The 19856-nt window shown below is 39.3% G+C and overlaps 1 protein-coding gene across 1 annotated transcript; it reads right to left on the reverse strand.

Moving 5' to 3' along the window:
- Positions 1–11814: 11814 nt before the first annotated feature.
- Positions 11815–17975, reverse strand: rps15a (ribosomal protein S15a). Its single transcript, XM_037765399.1, has 5 exons — positions 17840–17975; positions 16179–16316; positions 15796–15875; positions 14897–14982; positions 11815–11947 (listed from the first exon to the last, which is right to left on the reverse strand). The coding sequence occupies exons 2-5, from the start codon at positions 16309–16311 to the stop codon at positions 11854–11856; spliced, it is 393 nt and encodes a 130-aa protein (XP_037621327.1). The 5' UTR covers positions 16312–16316; positions 17840–17975; the 3' UTR covers positions 11815–11853.
- Positions 17976–19856: the final 1881 nt, after the last annotated feature.

Consider the following 19856-nt stretch of genomic DNA (forward strand, 5'->3'; position numbering starts at 1 on the left):
TAAGACCTGCGAGCTGATGTTCAAAAGGAAGTCTTTTAAAATGGCCATTTGCATGAGAGGGGGAGGGATTTTTTGAAAAGCAGAAATGTCCACTTTGTAACCTTTACATGCATGCCTAAATACCAAGGGTATTTATTATATGAATGAGACAAAGTGGAAGGTGTATGGATGCACAGCTGCTCTGCAGGCATACACTTTTAACACAAAAAAAAAAAAAATTTTAGGGCTATTTAATCGCAATTAATCACATGATTGTCCTTAGTCCAAATTAATCACACATTTTTTATCCGTTCTAAATGTAACTTAAAGGGAAATTTGTCAAGTATTTAATACACTTATTAACATGGGAGTGGATAAATATTCTTGTTTTATGCAAATGTATGTATATATTTATTATTGGAAATCAATTAACAACACAAAACAAAGACAGATATTGTCCAGAAACCCTCACAGGTACTGCATTTAGCATAAAAAATATGCTCAAATCATAACATGGCAAACTCAAGCCCAACAGGCAACAACAGCTGTCAGTGTGTCAGTGTGCTGACTTGACTATGACTTGCCCCAAACTGCATGTGATTATCATAAAGTGGGCATGTCTGTAAAGGGGAGACTCGTGGGTACCCATAGAACCCATTTTCATTCACATATCTAGAGGTCAGAGATCAAGGGACCCCTTTGAAAATGGCCATGCCAGTTTTTCCTCGCCAAAATGTGGCGTAAGTTTGGAGTGTTATTTAGCTTCCTTCGCGACAAGCTAGTGTGACATGGTTGGTACCAATGGATTCCTTAGGTTTTTTAGTTTCATATGATGATGACGCTTCACTGTAGCTTTAAAACTGAGCCCTCTATACCCTAAAAATCACAAGTTGCGTTAATACGTTAAAGAAATTAGTGCCATTTAAATAAATTTGCATTAACACATTATTATTGCATTAACATTGACACCCCTACTATTTTTACATGAATTGATGACATGTGCCTACACACACACACACACACACCTTCTAACGCCCATCGTCAGACACACCACCTACCCTTCAACAAACCCTTGAAAAGTGTTAATTACAGATCAAACCTGATGTGATGCCTTGTGCCATCTTCAGAGTCATCCACATGAGCTGGAGATGAGAGGCAGAGCCACTTCTGCTCCGTCATCTGCCTCAGGAAGCTGTCAACACACCCTGACCTCCCCTGGAGGCGTCCAGCTGGGTTTGACGTCTTCTGGAGCCCCGGGGCCCCCTGGCTCCTACAGCTGCTACCTCTCACTCTCTGTCAAACACACACAAATACATAAACACTCACATGAAGTCACATAAAAGCATTCACATGTGCCCCAGAGCATTAATATCCTTCTGATGCTTGCGTGCACGTGCACGCATCTTGTCACACGGGCCCTCAGACCATTAGTGTTCTTCACTCTCATCAAACACAAAGTCAAAGCATTCGTCTGCTTTACTGGCCAGCGACATTTGTGTGTTTCTTTTGCCCGCAAAGGCAGGATGATGTCATCAGGAAGTGATGTCATTTGAGTGTTGAGAGGGCACTGACAGCAGTGCAGGGGCCAAATTACACAACTGAAAAAAAGATCTTACCACAAATAGACTCAGCAGCATGAGCTCTGTCTGGCTAAGTGGAAAGAGAAAGAGTCCGTTAACGTGAGGTTCATTTCCTGTGTATCCATCAACTGCCAGTCTGTAGTCCTCGAACAAACAAGACACCAAACCCAAGCTCAGTGTGAGTTATTCTGAGTAAAAGCATCAACAAATTTCCCAATAACTGTGAAAAATAACAAATACAAGCATATGCCAACAGCAACAAGTGCAGCAGATTGTTCTAAAGCAAAGATAAGACAGGATGGTAAAATAAAGGAGGGATGCCAATCTGAAAAAAATGGGAGTTTTCCTATCATTGCAAGTATTTTATTGTCTAATGGCCCCGAATCCCCAGATTGCTTGGGGGGATGTTGAAACTATTAACACATTTAGTAAAACTCCTTGGCTTTCAGAAGGCTGTGTGTCACTTTGATAGGTATTTTCATAATTTTGTAAACAAAATGCTTATGTTTGGGGGGCATAATAGAAAAAAAAAAGTTTTGTTTCTGGTATACTGAGAATACACAACCTTAAAGAGGATGATTCACCACCTGCGAATAACAAACTGACTCGGATATTGGCAGATGGGAGCCTGCAGCGGTAACTGCACAGAAAATGTCCATCAAGTATATGATACAAGAAGACGCTGAGAAGATGCAGCTCTCTGACACCCTTTACAATAATCCTCTAGTATAGTTTGATGATTCTAGTATTTGATGATGTAATGAAATGCAGAGATGAAATGCAATGCTATACAATATGGGTACTTTGGGTACGATTTGATTGATCTTTTGTTCAAATGCGTGAAACAACCTATTTTGCCTGACAAATACCTCTCGTAGTTGTGTGAATTACAACCATTGTCTGTGAGGAGCTCAGGTGGGAGTAGTGTGATGTAGAACGCTGGAGAAGCTTTTGAGGGAGGAGGTCAGGGTGGATGGTTGGGAGGACAAAGTGTACGATTTGACACGGGAGACCATTTAACTTTTGTTTATGACCAAATACTAATATCAGGATACTGGCAGAGAGAGCAATATGTCATCAAAAACTGGAAGTGCAACCCTCCCAAATAAACAACTAGTGTTCAGAGTGCTACAGTAGTAGGCCTACAAACTAGCAAATGTTAGCATGCTAGCACGCTAATCTAAGATATTGAACACATAAACTGTATATAAAGATGGATGACGCGTCTCCACTTCCTCCCACTGTGAAAAAAATTAAGTCAAAATATCCCAGATACAGGGGCTGCCATCTTGACATTTTGACGTCATTTGGAGCCAGAGTCTGAGCAGTAGTGAACGTGGGGGCTGGAGCCGCGGTATCGAGGTCACCCGCCCGAACCAATCGCGAGCCGAGCACGGCCACAGCTCGTCAACGAGAGGGACTCACAGCTGCCAATCATGACGTCTCACCCCCTTTTTATAGCATCAAATACCTAATTAAAACCAAACTTAGCAGAAAAAATAACACTTGAACACACATCAGTGTGGTAAGAACTACCTAAAATGACAGAAACCATCTTTTGTAAAAATGATTAGACGTGGCCTTTGACTTTTAAGTTTGGCTCATGTCCCATTCGCTAACATGGAGGGGGCGGGATTTATACTGCAGCCAGCCACCAGGGGGCGATTGAGATGTTTTGGCTTCACTTTTGGGGAGCTGTCATGTCGTCCAATCTTTATATACAGTCTATGGGTGAACATGGTAAACATTACCTGCTAAACATTAGCATGTTAAGGTTGAAATTGTGAGCATGTAAACATGCCCAATAGCCTCGAGAGTCACTAGCACAACTAAAAGTAAATTAAATCCAACCTGTTTTGTTTAATTTGGAGTACTTGTTGGGTCCAGTAAAATGCTATGTGATGTGATGTGTGCCTTAAAGGGGAACTACACCCATTTTCAAAATTCATACATTTTATTCCTATGGTCTAAGACAGTCCAAAAAATATTAGTGAACAAGAACAACTCTCTCCCAAAAAACAAAATAGAGTGCTAAAACCATAAAAATAAAATAGGAGTAGAAGGGTCCTTTAACTGTTTGCTGTGATAATTTGACTAGTACAAAAGAAAATGGCAATTGTTGTTAGTTGTTATGGTAACACCGGAACCCACATCTGTGGGGCCGTGAAGTGTTTAGTCGCAGCTCGCCGGGAAGAGAACCACCATGCAGCTGTTCGGCTCATTTTCCGTAATCAGTGCTGCACCAAAGACTGGCGGAACCAGCCCAAAAGCTGATCAGCCAGCTGTCTGCTGTAGTTAGCTAGCTAGCTAGCTTTCTAATTCTACCATGCTTCACACTGCTTACAGAAAACAAGCCAAACAAAGTTGTCACTCATCTAGTGGTAGCAATATGCTTTCTTCACTGTGACAAGAGTGTGTGGATAAAGCATTAAGTGAATGTGCCTCATAACGGTAGGCCTACTACTCCACTGCTCATTTAGTCATTGTTACTGCAAAACCTCAGCGCAGAGAGTCCGCAACTTACCACGAGTCAGTGTAGAGTATAAAGTGTGGAGCTGCTCCATTGACAATGGAAACATTTTCTGTTTCACAACTGACGACAATACAATAGGATAAAGCTTATTTGGTTATAAAAAAAAAGAAAACAAACATTCTGTGGGTCCACAAAATCAGTCTCCCGTTCACTGTCTATGGAGCAGCTCCAGACTTTATACCCGATGACATCACAAGTTTGAGACTTACTTCTCTGGTTTCTGGCTTTGAGAGAGAGAGTAGCTCATGTTCACAAATACTGATTGAATTTTCCTAGCCCATGGAAATAACATATTGGAATTCTTAATTTAGGTGGTGTTCCCCTTTAAGTAACATTACATACTCACTCATTTATTATTTAAGCCTAAACAGTAATCACTTCTCGGGCTGTGATTTACCGCGGGGCATGCTGTACATCATCCACATAAGAGGCCAAACTGCACCATAATGCTCAAGGTGATCTATAGCGGACAAATGAGAGGCCTAATTAATAACGGCAGCCTCTCACTGGCACCTCTTGGCCTCCGTGTTATTATATGTACATTAGCAGCTTGTGTTCATTGCCTTCTAATTAACCATTGCTTGGCATGTGGCTGAGGGGAGCAGGGTGTGCTGCTGTGTCATTTACCTGGACGACGTCTTCTCCACAGCAGCAGCAGCAGCAGCAGCAGCGGTGGGATCCCCAGTGATCCACCCTAAGATGGGACCCGGAGGAGCATGATGCCCTTGAGGACAGCCGGGGACTGCAGGGCAGAATGGATGGCTGCATTCACAGCCATAAATTCACTGCTTCCTAACTATCTCATTCATCATATGCACACCAGACTCCTCCGCACCGTGAATACACCAACACATGCACACTTCCCACCCACCACTCCTACCTCCCTGGTTCGTCCTAGTAAATAAGGCATACAGACAGAGATAGGGCAGAGAGTGAAAAACATGAGATAAGTGTATCAGTGAAATGACCATATGACAATGCACAGCCCTCTATTTCACCTTGGAATGTGTGAATTCATTCGTATTGGGGGGAGACAACAGTCCTCCTCTCTCTCTCTCTCTCTCTCTACAAAAGATACATTTTCATATCTTCTTCTCAGCTGGTCACCATTTATTCCAGAATTTTCTTCTGGTCTTTGTAGATACGGCGTCTGTCGGAGCTGTGTTGGGTGGTGGAATAAATCACATGGCTAGAAGTAGAAGCAAAATATGATCTTCTCATGCAACACCAGTATGGTAATATAAGCAAGACGTGTTTGCTTTGGTACAAGAAGCAGCCCTTCCTGAGACTTTGTAACCTCATAAACTTGAAATCACTTTTATGTTGTTGTTTACGCTAATGCAAAGGGTATTGTCTGCTTTCGATTGCGGTTACTGATTCTACTTTTTTTCCCCCCATAAATGCAGATTTATTGCGACAGAAGACGGCTTTGATCAAAGTTGAAATAATTCCTCGACTTTATTAGGAAAAAAAACTCTGACTGAGCTGTATTGTTCCCTGAAACAACTCTTGTAAAGATCTGTCAAGGAGTCAGATTTAATATCCAGCCGACTTTGTTTCCCACCCTATGTCTGAATCTTGATATTAAAAGTATATTTAATGAATAAATTTATAAGAAAATTGCCTTTTGCACATCCACTTTTCACTTTTCTAATCGTCTTTGTTTTTCTTCCTCATTTCACTGTGACCCACTAAGTGATTTATGGTGGCAGAAGACAATGTAAAAAGACTTGGTAAAAAGAAATTTCTCTCCTTTGACTGAATCCACATTTCATACTTTTACTGCTATTCCAATATTAATTCTGTTATCGCTGAATCAATCATAATTAGTATTGCTTCTTGCCAACCAGCCTGGCCTGAATGCAATATGAGGACCAAGACCTGGAGGAGGAATCCTGAAGATGAGACATGTTTCTACTGCCCTCAAGTGTTCAGTGGGGGAACTTCAATCAAAGTACAAATAGAGCCGCTGGTATTAGACCTTACTGACACCATCTATTATCCACAGTGCAGCTGGACAAGGGGGCTCTGTGAAAACTGATGACATTATAGCAAGCAGCTAATAACTTTCCAGACTCCAATGGTCCGTCTCAGTTTTCCGTGGTAATGGATGTGATGTTTGCACAAGGACCTCGGTGTCAACTGTAAAATGCTTTCTTCCTGCCAGGAATTCGCAGCATTGAATTGCTTTGCTCGAGCTCCATCAACATCACACTGGGAAAGAACACCGAGAGACCAAATTATCTCACGGTACTCTCATTTCTCAGCAACAAGAAATTACTCGAGGCAATGGAGATTTTGTCTACAGGAATGGCAGAGGTTAGCAAGTGGAACACAAGGCCATGTGGATAGAGCAAAATATCTCCCATTTACTCCACAGACTGACACTTTGACAAAATGTAGACTGGAATTCTTGCCATTGACAAAAACTTTTTTTTAACGCTATAATAAAAAAAACAAACACTTAAAGGTAGGATGGGCGATCTTGAGATACTACCAAGAGTACACTAGATTTAAAAAAATGATCCAACTGAAAAACTGAGCCCAGTGTTGCCAACTCTTTTCCAATTAAAGTAGCTAGCAGCAATAGCTCCTAAAGTCCCTAAATCTAGCGAAAAAGTCGCCAAGTTGGCAACACTGACAGTCCGCTGCTTCAGGCCTCCCTCCAAAGCCACTCCCCAAAAATTATAAACATAAACAACGAACATGGCTGTTCTTAGTACTCACAGCTGTCAAGCCAGCAGCTTGTGGAAGATTCTGGTGACGCGCAATGAGTGTATGGGCAGAGTGCACGCAGGCTGGCATGTAGCCCGTCCAATCATTTCATTCAGCCTGTTTATTACAGTCCTATAACAGCCACAGACACTGTATTTTTTCTTTGTTTTTTTGACAGAGCATTTGATTTATTGATTACTGTCGGGATGTAATGAGAATTTCAACTAATATAACAAAACAATGTTTCTAAAATCTTTACCAACCCTGCCTTTAAATTCAGCAATGAATACATTCTGCAGTGCAATTGCAACATAACTACTGTTTGTTTTGAGATATCCTCCTTTTCATGGGAACAACTTTCTGCCAAAAAAAACAACAGTCCCTAAAATTGTTGGCTGTGGATTATCCAGAGCAATCGAGGTTTTGTTTCTAGACAGACGTGTTGCATGAGTGCGGGGGATTTTTATGACTTTTAAATGTTTTGAGAAGCACAAACAAAACCCAGTCAGCATTGATTTGCAAAAGACAACTAGTCGTCAAGGCTAAAACTGGGTTAAATATGGTTGAAGTTAACTATATTTCAATGTGTAGTTAAAACCTGCTTCACAATGGAAATACAGTTATTCAAAAGTTTTTTCTTTATACCTGAAAATGGCCAAATTTGATGATTTGTGCTTCAATGCTTATTGGGACTTCTGTTAACAACTATTCTATTGTTTGGTTGGCATAGTCCAAAGGTGGACATCACTGTGCTTCAATCTAGGTTTTTCTTCCAGGTCAAATGGTTCACACATCTTTATTTTAGTTTGTTACTTAGATTCTGTGCTAAAGAAACTATTAAACACATAAGTATGGCATCAGCTTCAATATTTTCATACTCACCCGTTCTTCGAAGACACAACCAGGTTTGCTCTCTCGCTCCCTCTGCCTCTGGCTCTTTCTATCAAAGCGGGCCAAACAGCAGAATTTGTGTTTCCGTATTAATGTATTCTATTTGTTTTGAGAGCTGCACGTCTCCTCTTCTCCTCCACAGCGGTGCTCTGAACCCTTCAGGGACATCTCAGAGATCCAGCTGACATATGGTACAGACTGGAGGAACATGTTGGAGGCTGCCAGGCTGTGGACCCTGGTCCCCAGATGTACGGTGGCATATTGTCTTCAAAAAGACTCTGTTGCTGTGGCAGAAACAGTGAGAGGTTTGCAAGGAATGCGTTTCTTCTGACTTCACATGTTTTCCTCCTCAAGCCATTTTCAGTTTGAAAGAGCCTCGGGACGTTTGTCTCTAATCACTGCGGCTCTCAGTGCTACTTAAGGTTCTGCTAGTTGTCAAGGGGAGCTAATACAGGTTTGAAGTGTGCTCCTGCTGCAATTTCTACACTTATTATAGGCTAATAAATAATGGAATAACATTCACTCATCAGCAGAATACAGGCAGGACTACATGAATGCTACCGATAACAAGCTTTTATTCCACTACCTAGTAGGCCTACTAACTCAATGCTATTGCTCATTTAGCATTTCTTCACCCTAATCCATGATATCCACCAGCAATCTCTTCTAAAGTCATCTTTCTAACTTTTCAGTTGTAAAGTTACTATCTGTGGTCAACAAATGTCTTCACCGTTCAGCCCCTCTGTCTTGCTATTGTTACAGTCATGCTCACGGCTGCAGTTATCATTGAGGACACTGAAGTTGTGTCCTCTGTATTATTTCTCAGAATTTGGGTCTTAGCAACCTAGCAGGAGTTACATTTTACAGGAAAAACTAGAATCACCGCCTCGTGGTTGCAGTTTACATCCATGTCTTGTCCCAAATGTCATCACTTCATTATTTTATCCTGGTAGACATTTGTGTTAAATTGGATATGAATTCTTAGGTTGTGGCCAAAAAAAACGTGTGTTGTGAGGGTTGCAGTGACTTTTGACAACCAAAATTAAATTAGGTCATCCTTGAGTCCAAGTGGACGTTTGTGCCAAATTTGAAGAAACTCACTCAAGCTGTTCCTGAGATATCACGAGAATGGGACGGACATGAGGTCACTGTGACCTTTGACCACCAAAATCTAATCAGGTGATCCGTGAGTCCATGTGGATGTTTGTGCCAAATTTGAAGAAATTCCATTAGGTGTTCCTGAGATAACGCGTTCACAAGAATGGACCGGCGTACAGATGGACAACCCGAAAATATAATATATATATAAAATACCCTATATACCCTCCACTAAACCACTGATTTAACCGCTATGTACAGATATAAATATATATATAGTGCAATGGTGCAGAGTAATGTAAAGGGTGTTGGAATAAATATGAAATGATTAATGTTACACGTTGCTTTATATTCATATATATATATATATATATATATCAGGACAACTTTGAATAAGCCAAACAAAATAAGCCAGAAATGTTGACCTTTCCTATTTTGTGCAAAATATTTTTTATACTATCTGGAACTTACTTACGTACATTCCTATTTGATATTTTAAAGTTCTTGTGGCATTTCATTTCATACCTGTATATTAAATAGACTGGGTAACATGCTAATCTTTTTGAGCTGTAAGCAGCGTATTGCTCTTTATCCCCTCGACAGGGTAAGTAAATGCCACTATCCAAAGTTCAGTAGAAATTTATTTTTAAAAGCATTTTCTTTTTTTTTTTGCACAACTTTCTCCCCAGGGGAGCGTGTTTCTCCTGAAGTCTGGCAGAATTTCTGGTGAAGTGCTCTTTCAGAGATTCTTTATTAGAAAGTTCACAGTGAAGAAAAAGACATCATAGATGGGAGAGAGGGGGTGTTAGAGGCTTTCAAGGTCCCTGACAGATTTTAAACTCACAATATGGTCGGAGCCTTTGACCAAATCAGTCGATAAATTGCTCTTTGGAAGAATTTGGCCCCACTTCTTTTGGTCTGAGCTCTTTGATACTTAACTTTACAGCATCCCCTCCATTTAAAAGAAACTGCAAGTACTACCAAACTGTTTACGAGCTATCTGATCAAGTGGTTTATTGCTTGCTACCAAGACAGACGACCTCAGACGTATTAATGTCAAAATGCTCAGTGCTAATAGAGCATGAAAGCCGTACTTCTCCAGCCGTTGTGATCTTTCTGAGCTTGGTATCCTGGCCGCCATCCCTGATCTTCAAAACGGCCGTGGCATAACAGTTTGTTTTTCTTTCTTTTACAAGGCACCGCTTGAGTGCTGTGAACCCATGAGGGAGGCAGGCAGTGTGTGTGCTCTTAGCCCACGAGGAGCACTTGGACAGAGATGTTGCATTAGCAGGCTGTTACCTCGCCTCTTCAGAGTCTAATGTGAGGTCAGCAGCCAGACTTTAAAGAGGTTGGGGACAAGACAAAATACACTGAGGACCCAGGAAAAAGGTCACACTGGCGAGAGGATTGCAGGGGCAGAAAGCCAGGGCTTTTTACAAGCTGGCAGTTGTGATCGCAAAGATGTGGCTTAATAGCTGCTGGGGCCACAGCGACAACATGGATGTCCTTATTAGAGGTTTGTCTGGCGTTAGAGCACAAGTCCTCTCCACAGTCCGGTATATAGTGTTTATGGATGCAGCTCCCTGAGGAGTGTGTCCCGGTCGGTCTCGTCACAAACTTCAACCACTTGCAGTACATTTTCTGTTATGGTTTTGTGGTCTTAAAAGGTATGCGCATGCTTCTCATGTATCTTTTTTCTCAACAGCTGCTGTCAGTGGGTTGACTGATAAATGTAATTTTGCTAAACCACTTAAGAGTCTTAGCCAACGCAAAACAACATGCTGATAGAGTGTTTCATTGTTGCATTTTCTTCTTGAATGAGGTGAGGAGCAATGACCACAGCATCCCATGTCGACATTTTGCCTAGTTAAGAGTTCAAAAAATTCTTCTCTTTTCCGTACTTACATTGTTTGGACTATTGGCTTAAGATCGGTTGTCTCATGTTACTTTGAAAACTGATGTATTGTAGTGCCAATATCTTTTTTTTTATATCCGGATATACCTGCATTTAATGATATTTAACATCATTTATCCCATTTTTTTCCCTTTGATTAATATTTTTACTATAATATACACTTACAGGTGAGTGTAGAGTGTGTATACACACACAGTCAATTATCCGCTTAGTGATCAATTTGACCCGGATAGACATGCTATGTAAGGGATAATGTGCCGCAAGCCGGTCATTGCTGTTAAATAAACGCCAACAGGGTGATGCCGGGGTCTTGCATTACCCTGAAGGGGTTTATTTTTACACAAAAATGGTCCACCAGAGTCTGAAATCAGAACTGTGTCCATACCAAGTCTGCTATAAAGAAATAAGAGACCATAAACTGCCCGTTTTGACCAATCAGAATTGAGTATTCAACAAAGCCCTGTTATAAAGGATATACATTATTGTTTTGCATTCTAACTGTTGACACATGTGACTGATGATCACTACATTGTTTTATGAAGACTCACATGGTTACCTTGGGTTATAGCCAGTGGCTTTTCAGTTTTGGTCTCACTGACATCTTCCTGAGATACACATATAGACATATGATTTTTTAAATGTATATCCATCTCTCTATACTTATGTAATGTTTGGTGCAACAAAGATCCAATTGATCGAAATGTTGCACAGCAAATGTTTTTTTAATAAAAGAATAAGAATAATTGTGGGAGCAAAGCACAGTGTGCGGATTCTACTTTGTGCTTTGTTCATCCTTGTCAACCTTCTATTGTTTAAATGTTTTGTCTATTATTATTATTATTATTATTAGGTTACTTGTTTTCCATGACATACATGTTGTCTAGCCTGTGTATATCTGTGATGTTTCTTGATCACAATATCAAATGCTGTCCCAGGTGTTAGGTTGTTCATCAGGCAACCATAACATACCAGCACCCTCGTGTACTCTCCACAGACTTTTGTCTGAACCTGAACTTAACCTGCGACATGCGCTGCAGTCTTTTAAAAAGCTATCTCTCCACAGACACCTTTTCGTATGAAATAAGTCACAGCAGACTTCCAGCTTTCATCTGGTGGTTTTTTTATTTGCAGTTCTTTACATTTTAGAAAAAGAATCCAAGGATTTTGCCTCCTGTGTGTTTCCGTCTGGCCTCTTCGTGGTCCATGATGCCAGCTGAGGTGGTCAACACAATGTATCTGTGAAAACAAAAATCAGCATGTCAGCATGAAACTCAAATTAATCCATCACACCGCAAGCGCTCAAGATAAAGACAAGCGGTTTGTGATACATGATCAACATCTTTCACACGGATCGCTTTAGTTATCATACAGAAACTGGTACCAACTATGGGGTTTGCTAATAACACATGTATCATCTATCAAATTTTTTTTTTTAAAAAGGCAACCAAACAATTTAAAAATCATTTTCATTGTCTTGACTCCAGTCTAGTTTGTTTAAAAGGAGCAAAATAAAGAGGCCTCCCAAAACACATCTACATTACACCTGTAAAACTTCAAAAAGCCACAGAGTACCTTCATATTCAACCATCTGATTAAACCCTAATCCATTTATTAAGTCCTTTTATTAAGTTTGCCAAAGTAATAACTGCTATAAAAACCCATTTTATGACCTCCTATTTCACATTGTGTATTGTAGACGTGTACAAAGTGGGGCGATTCTCCGAGTCTGCAGTACCCGGTAGGTAGTATACTACCGTATGACTGCTTTTAGTGCATCTCAGACTGCAACTGTCCCATTCAAGTATAGTGGAACCAGACAAATGAAAAATAACAAAACTGATAATTCTTGAAGTAAGACAATATGCAACCAATCACTACATTGATGACCATCTACAGGCGACTGAGTCAATGAACAAATTTGGGAGAAAATAAATGTTTTCTTTTACAAGCGTGCTACTTTGCTTGACAGAACATTTGAAAATCATTAAATCTAAGCATGATACCAGCTTTACAGATACCCTGTAATCATCAATGTCAGCTTCAGTCTAGCTCATGACCTTTACATACCACTCCTTGTCTGCTACTTTCTCTGATTAAACGAAAATGGCCCTTAAATGCACATAACGCAGAGTAGGGCTGTCGAGATATCAGATTTTCACTACACAATTATCTAGGGGTGTCACGATTCTCCAAATCCACAATTAAATTTCACTTTCGCTTTTAAGGTCACGATTCAATTTGATTTTAACATGCCATTGTTACTGTGGAGTCTTGATTCATAAAGATCAACATGTCATTGGATTTATGCCCTGACAGCTGTCATTTACACTTTCAAATTTCTCTTTAAAAAGAGAACTGAACTCCCATTTTTTTTAGAAAGTGTTTCAAAAATTAGACTACAACAGTCTACAATATAAAAAGCTGCATCTTTTCAATCAGTATCTGTGACTAAACTCTGTACATAATGATTACAAAAACAAATCCATCTGCACCGCTTTACAAGTGTGCTATAAGCTACAAAAATACGGTTTTATTGTTATTTATTGTTGCACTTGTTACTCTCCTTTTTTCTCTCTGCGCTGATCGCTGTGTCATTGAGAGCAGAGGCGGAGTCTGTGTGCGCTGAGATGCAGCACTCAGCAGTCCCACTAGCATGTTGCTACCAATATCAGTTGCTCTGGCAGCATTAATAAATGCAGAGAACTAAGTTGCTGTAATAGTAAGGACTTTCAAAAGAAACACCCACTTTCAAAAAGTACCATCTATTGACCATAGTTGTCCACACATAGTAGCTCCACACTATCCCACAAAGTTTCTACAGCTCAGCTACACCACATTTTCTCTTTACATAAACACTTCAGTGTTTTTAAGAGTTAATGGCAGCCTGTCATCAAAATTAGTAAATGGATTTAAATTAGTCAAATTAACATATAAGATCTAACTAATATAGCAAAGCCTTTCCATATTGCAGCCTCAACACATACATAAAAGCAATGTATGAACACCAGACCCTCTCTCCACACAAATGAACTATTTCTCCTCATGACAAAGAAAAACATGGCTTATTTGAGGCTTAATCTAATTCCGTATCTGCAGCGCATTAATCCCTACCTGTAGATACAGAATGATAGGCATACAATATGCACTGCTTCTGAGAAATTCCTCCCATCATTCATACCTACTTCCAGCCTCAACCACTGATCAAAATACTTAGCATAACTTATGTTCAAGACACCAGTGACCACTATGGAAGAGGTAAGTAATAATGTTCAGTACTCTAATCACTTAAAGGGCGGGTCCATCTGTGTTCCTTTCAGTTTTTCCCAAATACTGCACTTTTTGAGTGCAAAAAACAATCTTTCAATTAAGAGCTGATAATCAGGGAATTGAGACATATGTTATACTGTTCTTCTTTTTAGTATAGTTCTGGTAAAGCTTATGCTTCAATTTATGCTGATGGCTTTAGTCTATAATTACATCATATTTATATGAAAATAACAAAGCTGCATTTTTTGTTTGCACTTATTACTGTAGAAAACCTATTCTTCCAAATAAGATTTGACAATGAAGAGGTGTTTATGTTCCTTATGTAAGCCATACTTTTGTTAAGGCAAACATTTGTTAACTTATTTTCGGCAAATAAATGAAAAACATGTTGAATTCAGAACATGACATCCTCGCTGTACCATAAAAGTACCGAACCGAAAACCGTGACCCCAAAAACCTATATCAGGTCACGTGGGGAAAGGTTTTTAGAAGGGCCTGGGAAAATAGCACTAAAACATATATATTTTGACCGAAGGAATGTTCGGATTTAAATACATAAGGAACACCAATGTGAATCTACAGAATGATATAAAAACCTCAAAACTAATGGACCCACCCTTTAAGTTTTGTTATATCACAAATTGTTTCAAATATACAGCATATTGTCATTCTGAGTCATTTACAACACTACCTTCAAATCTCTTGATTGAAAAACCAAATAAACTACTTTTCAAACACACTGGCCAACTGAGAAAAAGCAAGCATCACAGCAGGCAAGTTGAGCATGAAACCACACCGCTGCAGTAACTAAGTGATCAAGAGCAAAACTGGAAACCATTAGGTCTTAACTCTCCAGTGGGTTCAGCACTACATCACTGCCACCGTTCAGTTTAAAAAGTTAGTGCATGTGATTCTCACCCAAACTGTCTTGAGGGCAGCAGGTTGTTCTGCCACTTCTCCAGATCCTTGAGTTGGAGATCAAAACGTGGACTGATCACACCACACTGAAAAGATAAAAATCACTGGTTAATACTCCACATTCACACAAAGTTGCAAGCAGGAACTAAAGCTACAGGTCAAACACAAAGATGCACCACTCTTTAGACTAATGAGTTCAATAAAAAGTAGCTGCTTAGTAGGTGTGTGAATCTTTTGTTAACTCAAATAAATTTCAATTCTATGATTCAATTCAAAATGTAGTCGATTACAAACGATTCGTAGATATGTAGATATAATGACGGTAAAGGTAAATAATAGAACAGCTAGAACCGACTGGTAAGTTGAGAAAATTACATCACTTTACTGTGATGCAGCCTTGAGAATCAGGAAAAGACCACACTTATGCCATTTTATGACATTAAAAATCTAAGATGATATCTAGTCTCATCACAATATTGATAAAATAGATATACTACCCAGCCCTAATTCCTATTGTGTAAGATTACTGTCCATCAGTAACAATATCTAGGTTCTTTTGTATTCATTAATTGATACTATATTAATTGATATGAATTGATTTTTGGAAGTTGTTAATCGATTCAAAATCTTGATTCTTACATGAAACCATTTTTCCCCACCCCTACTGCTCATAAAATAAATTGTCTGGAGGCTCGTTTAAATCATTTGGAAGAGCAGACCAGTGGAAACTGTTGCAAACAGCTGTAACAGAGCCTTTACAGATAAAAATTTCTAGTGTAATTCATGTTAACGCTAATGCTAACACAGCCAACTTAAGCATAGTTAGCATTTATCTGAACTTGTCCTACATGCAGTGGTGTAATGGCAACTATGGAGCTGGGTCAACTGAGAGACTTTACCTTGTTCAGCCTGCCTGTGAGATTGACGACAATTTTTCCGGCTCGGTGGTCGTCAATGATCTCAAACTCACCAATGTAACCTGGAGGTACAAATGACAAATATCATTAAGTAAAACACTCACTTCAAACTGTTACCTTTTTAACCTGAAGAGCTTGGTGTCTCGGATTTGATCCGATTGAGACACCAAGCTCCACGGTCATTACCACTCTTCAGCTAGATGCTGACCATACATTCTACCAAATATACACTCTTTTGTAACTTGCATTTCCATTCGGCTTTACGACAGAACATATATCGATTCGACCAAAGCACGGCCACATTACCAAAATTATTAGCTTAGTGTGTCATTATACCAAAACATCACTCACTAACAGCCACTCACCGTGCTTCATCATGACGGTTAGGAAGCGCACAATAACCTTGGAGCAGGGCCTGAGGAGGACCTGGCGTTTCCCACGCTTCTCAGCATTGTTGATGCATTTCAGAGCATCCGCGAGAACGTTCATGCGCACCATGATGCCTGCAGATACAAAAGAGAACCATTAAGTGTTTATAAAGTGACATGTGAGCTTGAAATAACAGAAATTAAGTTGTGGGCGGCTGTGGCTCAGAGGGTAGAGCAGGTTCCAAACGGAAGGTCGGTGTGTGACATCAGTGTGTGAATGTGTGTGTGAATGGGCGAATGCTGAAATGTAGTGTATAGCGCTTTGAGTGGTCGGAAGACTAGAAAAGCGCTGTATAAATGAAAGTCTATATACCATTTAAGCTGTGCATAATATCCCATCCCACTGTGGTGGGACTGTTTTTCAGTGCCCCCAAACAACCTCATTACAGTCAACGCCTAACAGACTCTAAAGAGGAGACCTAGGCTGTGTGTTCACATCACAAATGTCCCTCATTCATTTGATGAGCCATCACATTTGGCTTTTAAGTAGTCATACTCTGAATGGACACAAATGTTAACCTCGCCTGCCCACACATTAGAAATGTAAGGATCAAGAGGTGAAGCACATCACACTAATGATAATAGCACTATTTCCAGTTAGCAAAGTCTACCCTAACCCTAGTTAAGTCGAGACGCATACATTTCCTATGAGCAGGTATTAGCATCTTTAATATTTTTGCACAATATCCCATCCCACTGTGGGACTGTTTTTCAGTGCCCCCAAACAACCTCATTACACTCAACACCTGACAGACTATAGAGAGGAGACCTAGGCTGTGATCTCACATCACCAATGTACCTCAGTCATTTGAAGAGCCATTACATCTGGCTTTTAAGTAGGATCATACTCTGAATGGACACAAATGTTAACCTCACCTGCCCACACATTAGAAATGTAAGGTTCAAGAGGTGAAGCACATAATGTCCAGTTACACCATGTCTAGTTAGCAAAGTCTAACCCAACCCTAGTTATGATGAGACGCATACATTTCCTATGAGCATGTTTTAGCATCTTTGCTAACATTAACAAGTTACATTTGGGTCAATACGTTGGATACCAGCCGATTTTTACACGCAGCAGGTAAGTAAACGCAGCATTAGCTTGAGGGACACTGAATAAGTGAAACGTAGAGACTCCCACCACAGCATGGTCCTTCACAAGCCATCAGAGCAGCTACCTAGCCTAGCTTAGCCTACTACATGGACAAAGTGGCTGAGCAGAGCATCTCCCAACACCTGCAGACACAAAGCTCAACGCTGCGTCACCCATATACAACATTAATACACACGTATATCACCGGACAGCGTTCAGGTCTTATTAGTTTTAATCAAAACGACACTTGTGTGGTGTCAGAGCTAGCCGTTGTCAAGGCGCCCTGAGCGCACCTTGACTACCAGGGCCGAGCACAGAGGACCGCTCGATGTGTGGCTTTGTAGCCTAAGTGTGTGTAACTCGCCTCACCAATCGAGGCGATAATGGTCTCAAATCATTGATATGTGTTTTTGCTTCAAGATGATCCCATAAATATAACATTTAACGTTCAGATGCTTTAGATACTTAGAAGATTGAAGGTGACGAGAGTAAAAAGGCATCTTACCGGTTCTGCAATATGGCGGAAAGAGGAAGTGGAGGAAAACGACAATGCATTATGGGAAAAAATCAGAGAGTTTATCAAGCCGAGATGACCCACTACCACCAACATAGACACACCGACAACGAAACCACTGTATTTATGTTTTATGATATGTAGCCAATATGAAACGACAGACACAGAGAGTATTTGCACATTTACCAAGTTTTTCGGTAACGTGGCTTAAAATTCGTTCAGCAAGAGTTTATATGACCTGATTACTTTGATTTATTCTGAAAGGTTTTATTACATATATTTGAATACATTTACAAGCTGCCTTTATATCTAAAAGGAGCTTTCAGAATAAACTGTAGGCCAAATTATTATTATTATTAACTGTACAATAATGTTTGCAATAATTCAACTGTGCAATACTCTTGTCATTAATAATGCATTTATACTGTACATTTCAAGAAATATTCTTATTTAATTCTTATTTATACCATTCTGGCATTTATATTTAACACACTAAATAGATCCCTCTTCTTGACATTTTGTATTTAATTATAATACTTTTGTATTTACTTATTTGCACTGTGGCTATGTGTTAGATATTGTACTTGTTAATGCAAATATTTGTACATTTTTCATAATTCTTATATTCTCATTTCTTATTTTTTATTTTATTACTTATATTTCTTTACTGTAATGGAAAATTACATTGTATGTACTGATGTCTCTTTATGCAACAGTGGAAAGTTACTGTCTGTGTTATCTTCGTCTCATGTAGTGGGAAAGTACTGAGTGTTGACTTTTACTGGGACACTGTCTGAGTAAAACAACTCTTTATCTGTGCAAAACAACTCATTTTCTCACACTCCCTGTTGTAGATTTCTATATAGTCACATTGTAATAATCTCCGGGAGCGCACTCTTCTGCAGACTTTGTGTGACTCTGTATAACCAGTGCCTCTTCTTGCAAGAATAAAATACAACAAAGACATTTCATCTGTTTGGGATCTTGATTTCAACGTTCATTAGGACTCATCTTGGAATACTGAAAGAATTTCCATTACATTACATATATTGTGTTTATACTGTAGCATTACATACAATATTGTAGCATTATAATACATAATTTACATGTTACCTACTACTTTATTTCTATTTTCTTAAATTTTTTTATGTTTATACAAGAGAAACTTGAATGCCCCTAGTTTCCCCCAAGGGATCAATATAGTATTTCTGATTCTGATTATAAAAATTTGCAAACTTTGCAAACTGGTGTCACTATCAAATACATGCAGGATCTTTGGTAAATAAAGGCTATGTCAAATTTAAAGCAGCGCCACCCAGTGCTGAGGATGAATCATTGCATTCATACATATCTATCCATTCTCATGCATTTGGCTCGGCTGAAACTGTTTGGTTAATTTGTAAGAAACCAAAAGAAAAGAAAATATGTTTAGCGCCAACTATATGCATAATGTTTTTTTACAATCATATTTAAGTTTTCTTACCAGACCAGAGTATATATATAACCTACTGAGTGCAATCAAAGATGTGTTGATGTCCCACATTCAATTAATGTTCAGCGTAATAAACAACGAAGCCTAAGTTTCTTGGTTTATGCACAACACATTTTCAGATTCAAGATGGGGAGGATATGACCATGTGATTTGGCAGCAAAATATGATTTGTTAGGACATAATCATTGTCATTTTAATTGATTTCCAATTTTAAATATATGCATTCGTTTGCAGCAAGCATATTTGTCCACTCCCATGTTGATAAGAGTGTTAAATACTTGACAAATATCGCTTTAAGGTACATTTTGAACAGATAAAAAATGTATGATTAATCACGATTAACTATGGACGATTATGCGATTAATGGTTTTTAAATATTTTAACAGATAGACAGTCCTAATTGAGATATAAATGCTCTTCAGACAGATTGAGTATTTAGGTCCCTGTGGCTCCTCAAATAATTATCATTGCCCTATTAGAAACTTAGTGCTGCTATTTCAGTCTGAAAGAGAACTA

Source organism: Sebastes umbrosus, chromosome 3 (assembly GCF_015220745.1).
Source record: "Sebastes umbrosus isolate fSebUmb1 chromosome 3, fSebUmb1.pri, whole genome shotgun sequence".
NCBI lineage: Eukaryota > Metazoa > Chordata > Actinopteri > Perciformes > Sebastidae > Sebastes > Sebastes umbrosus.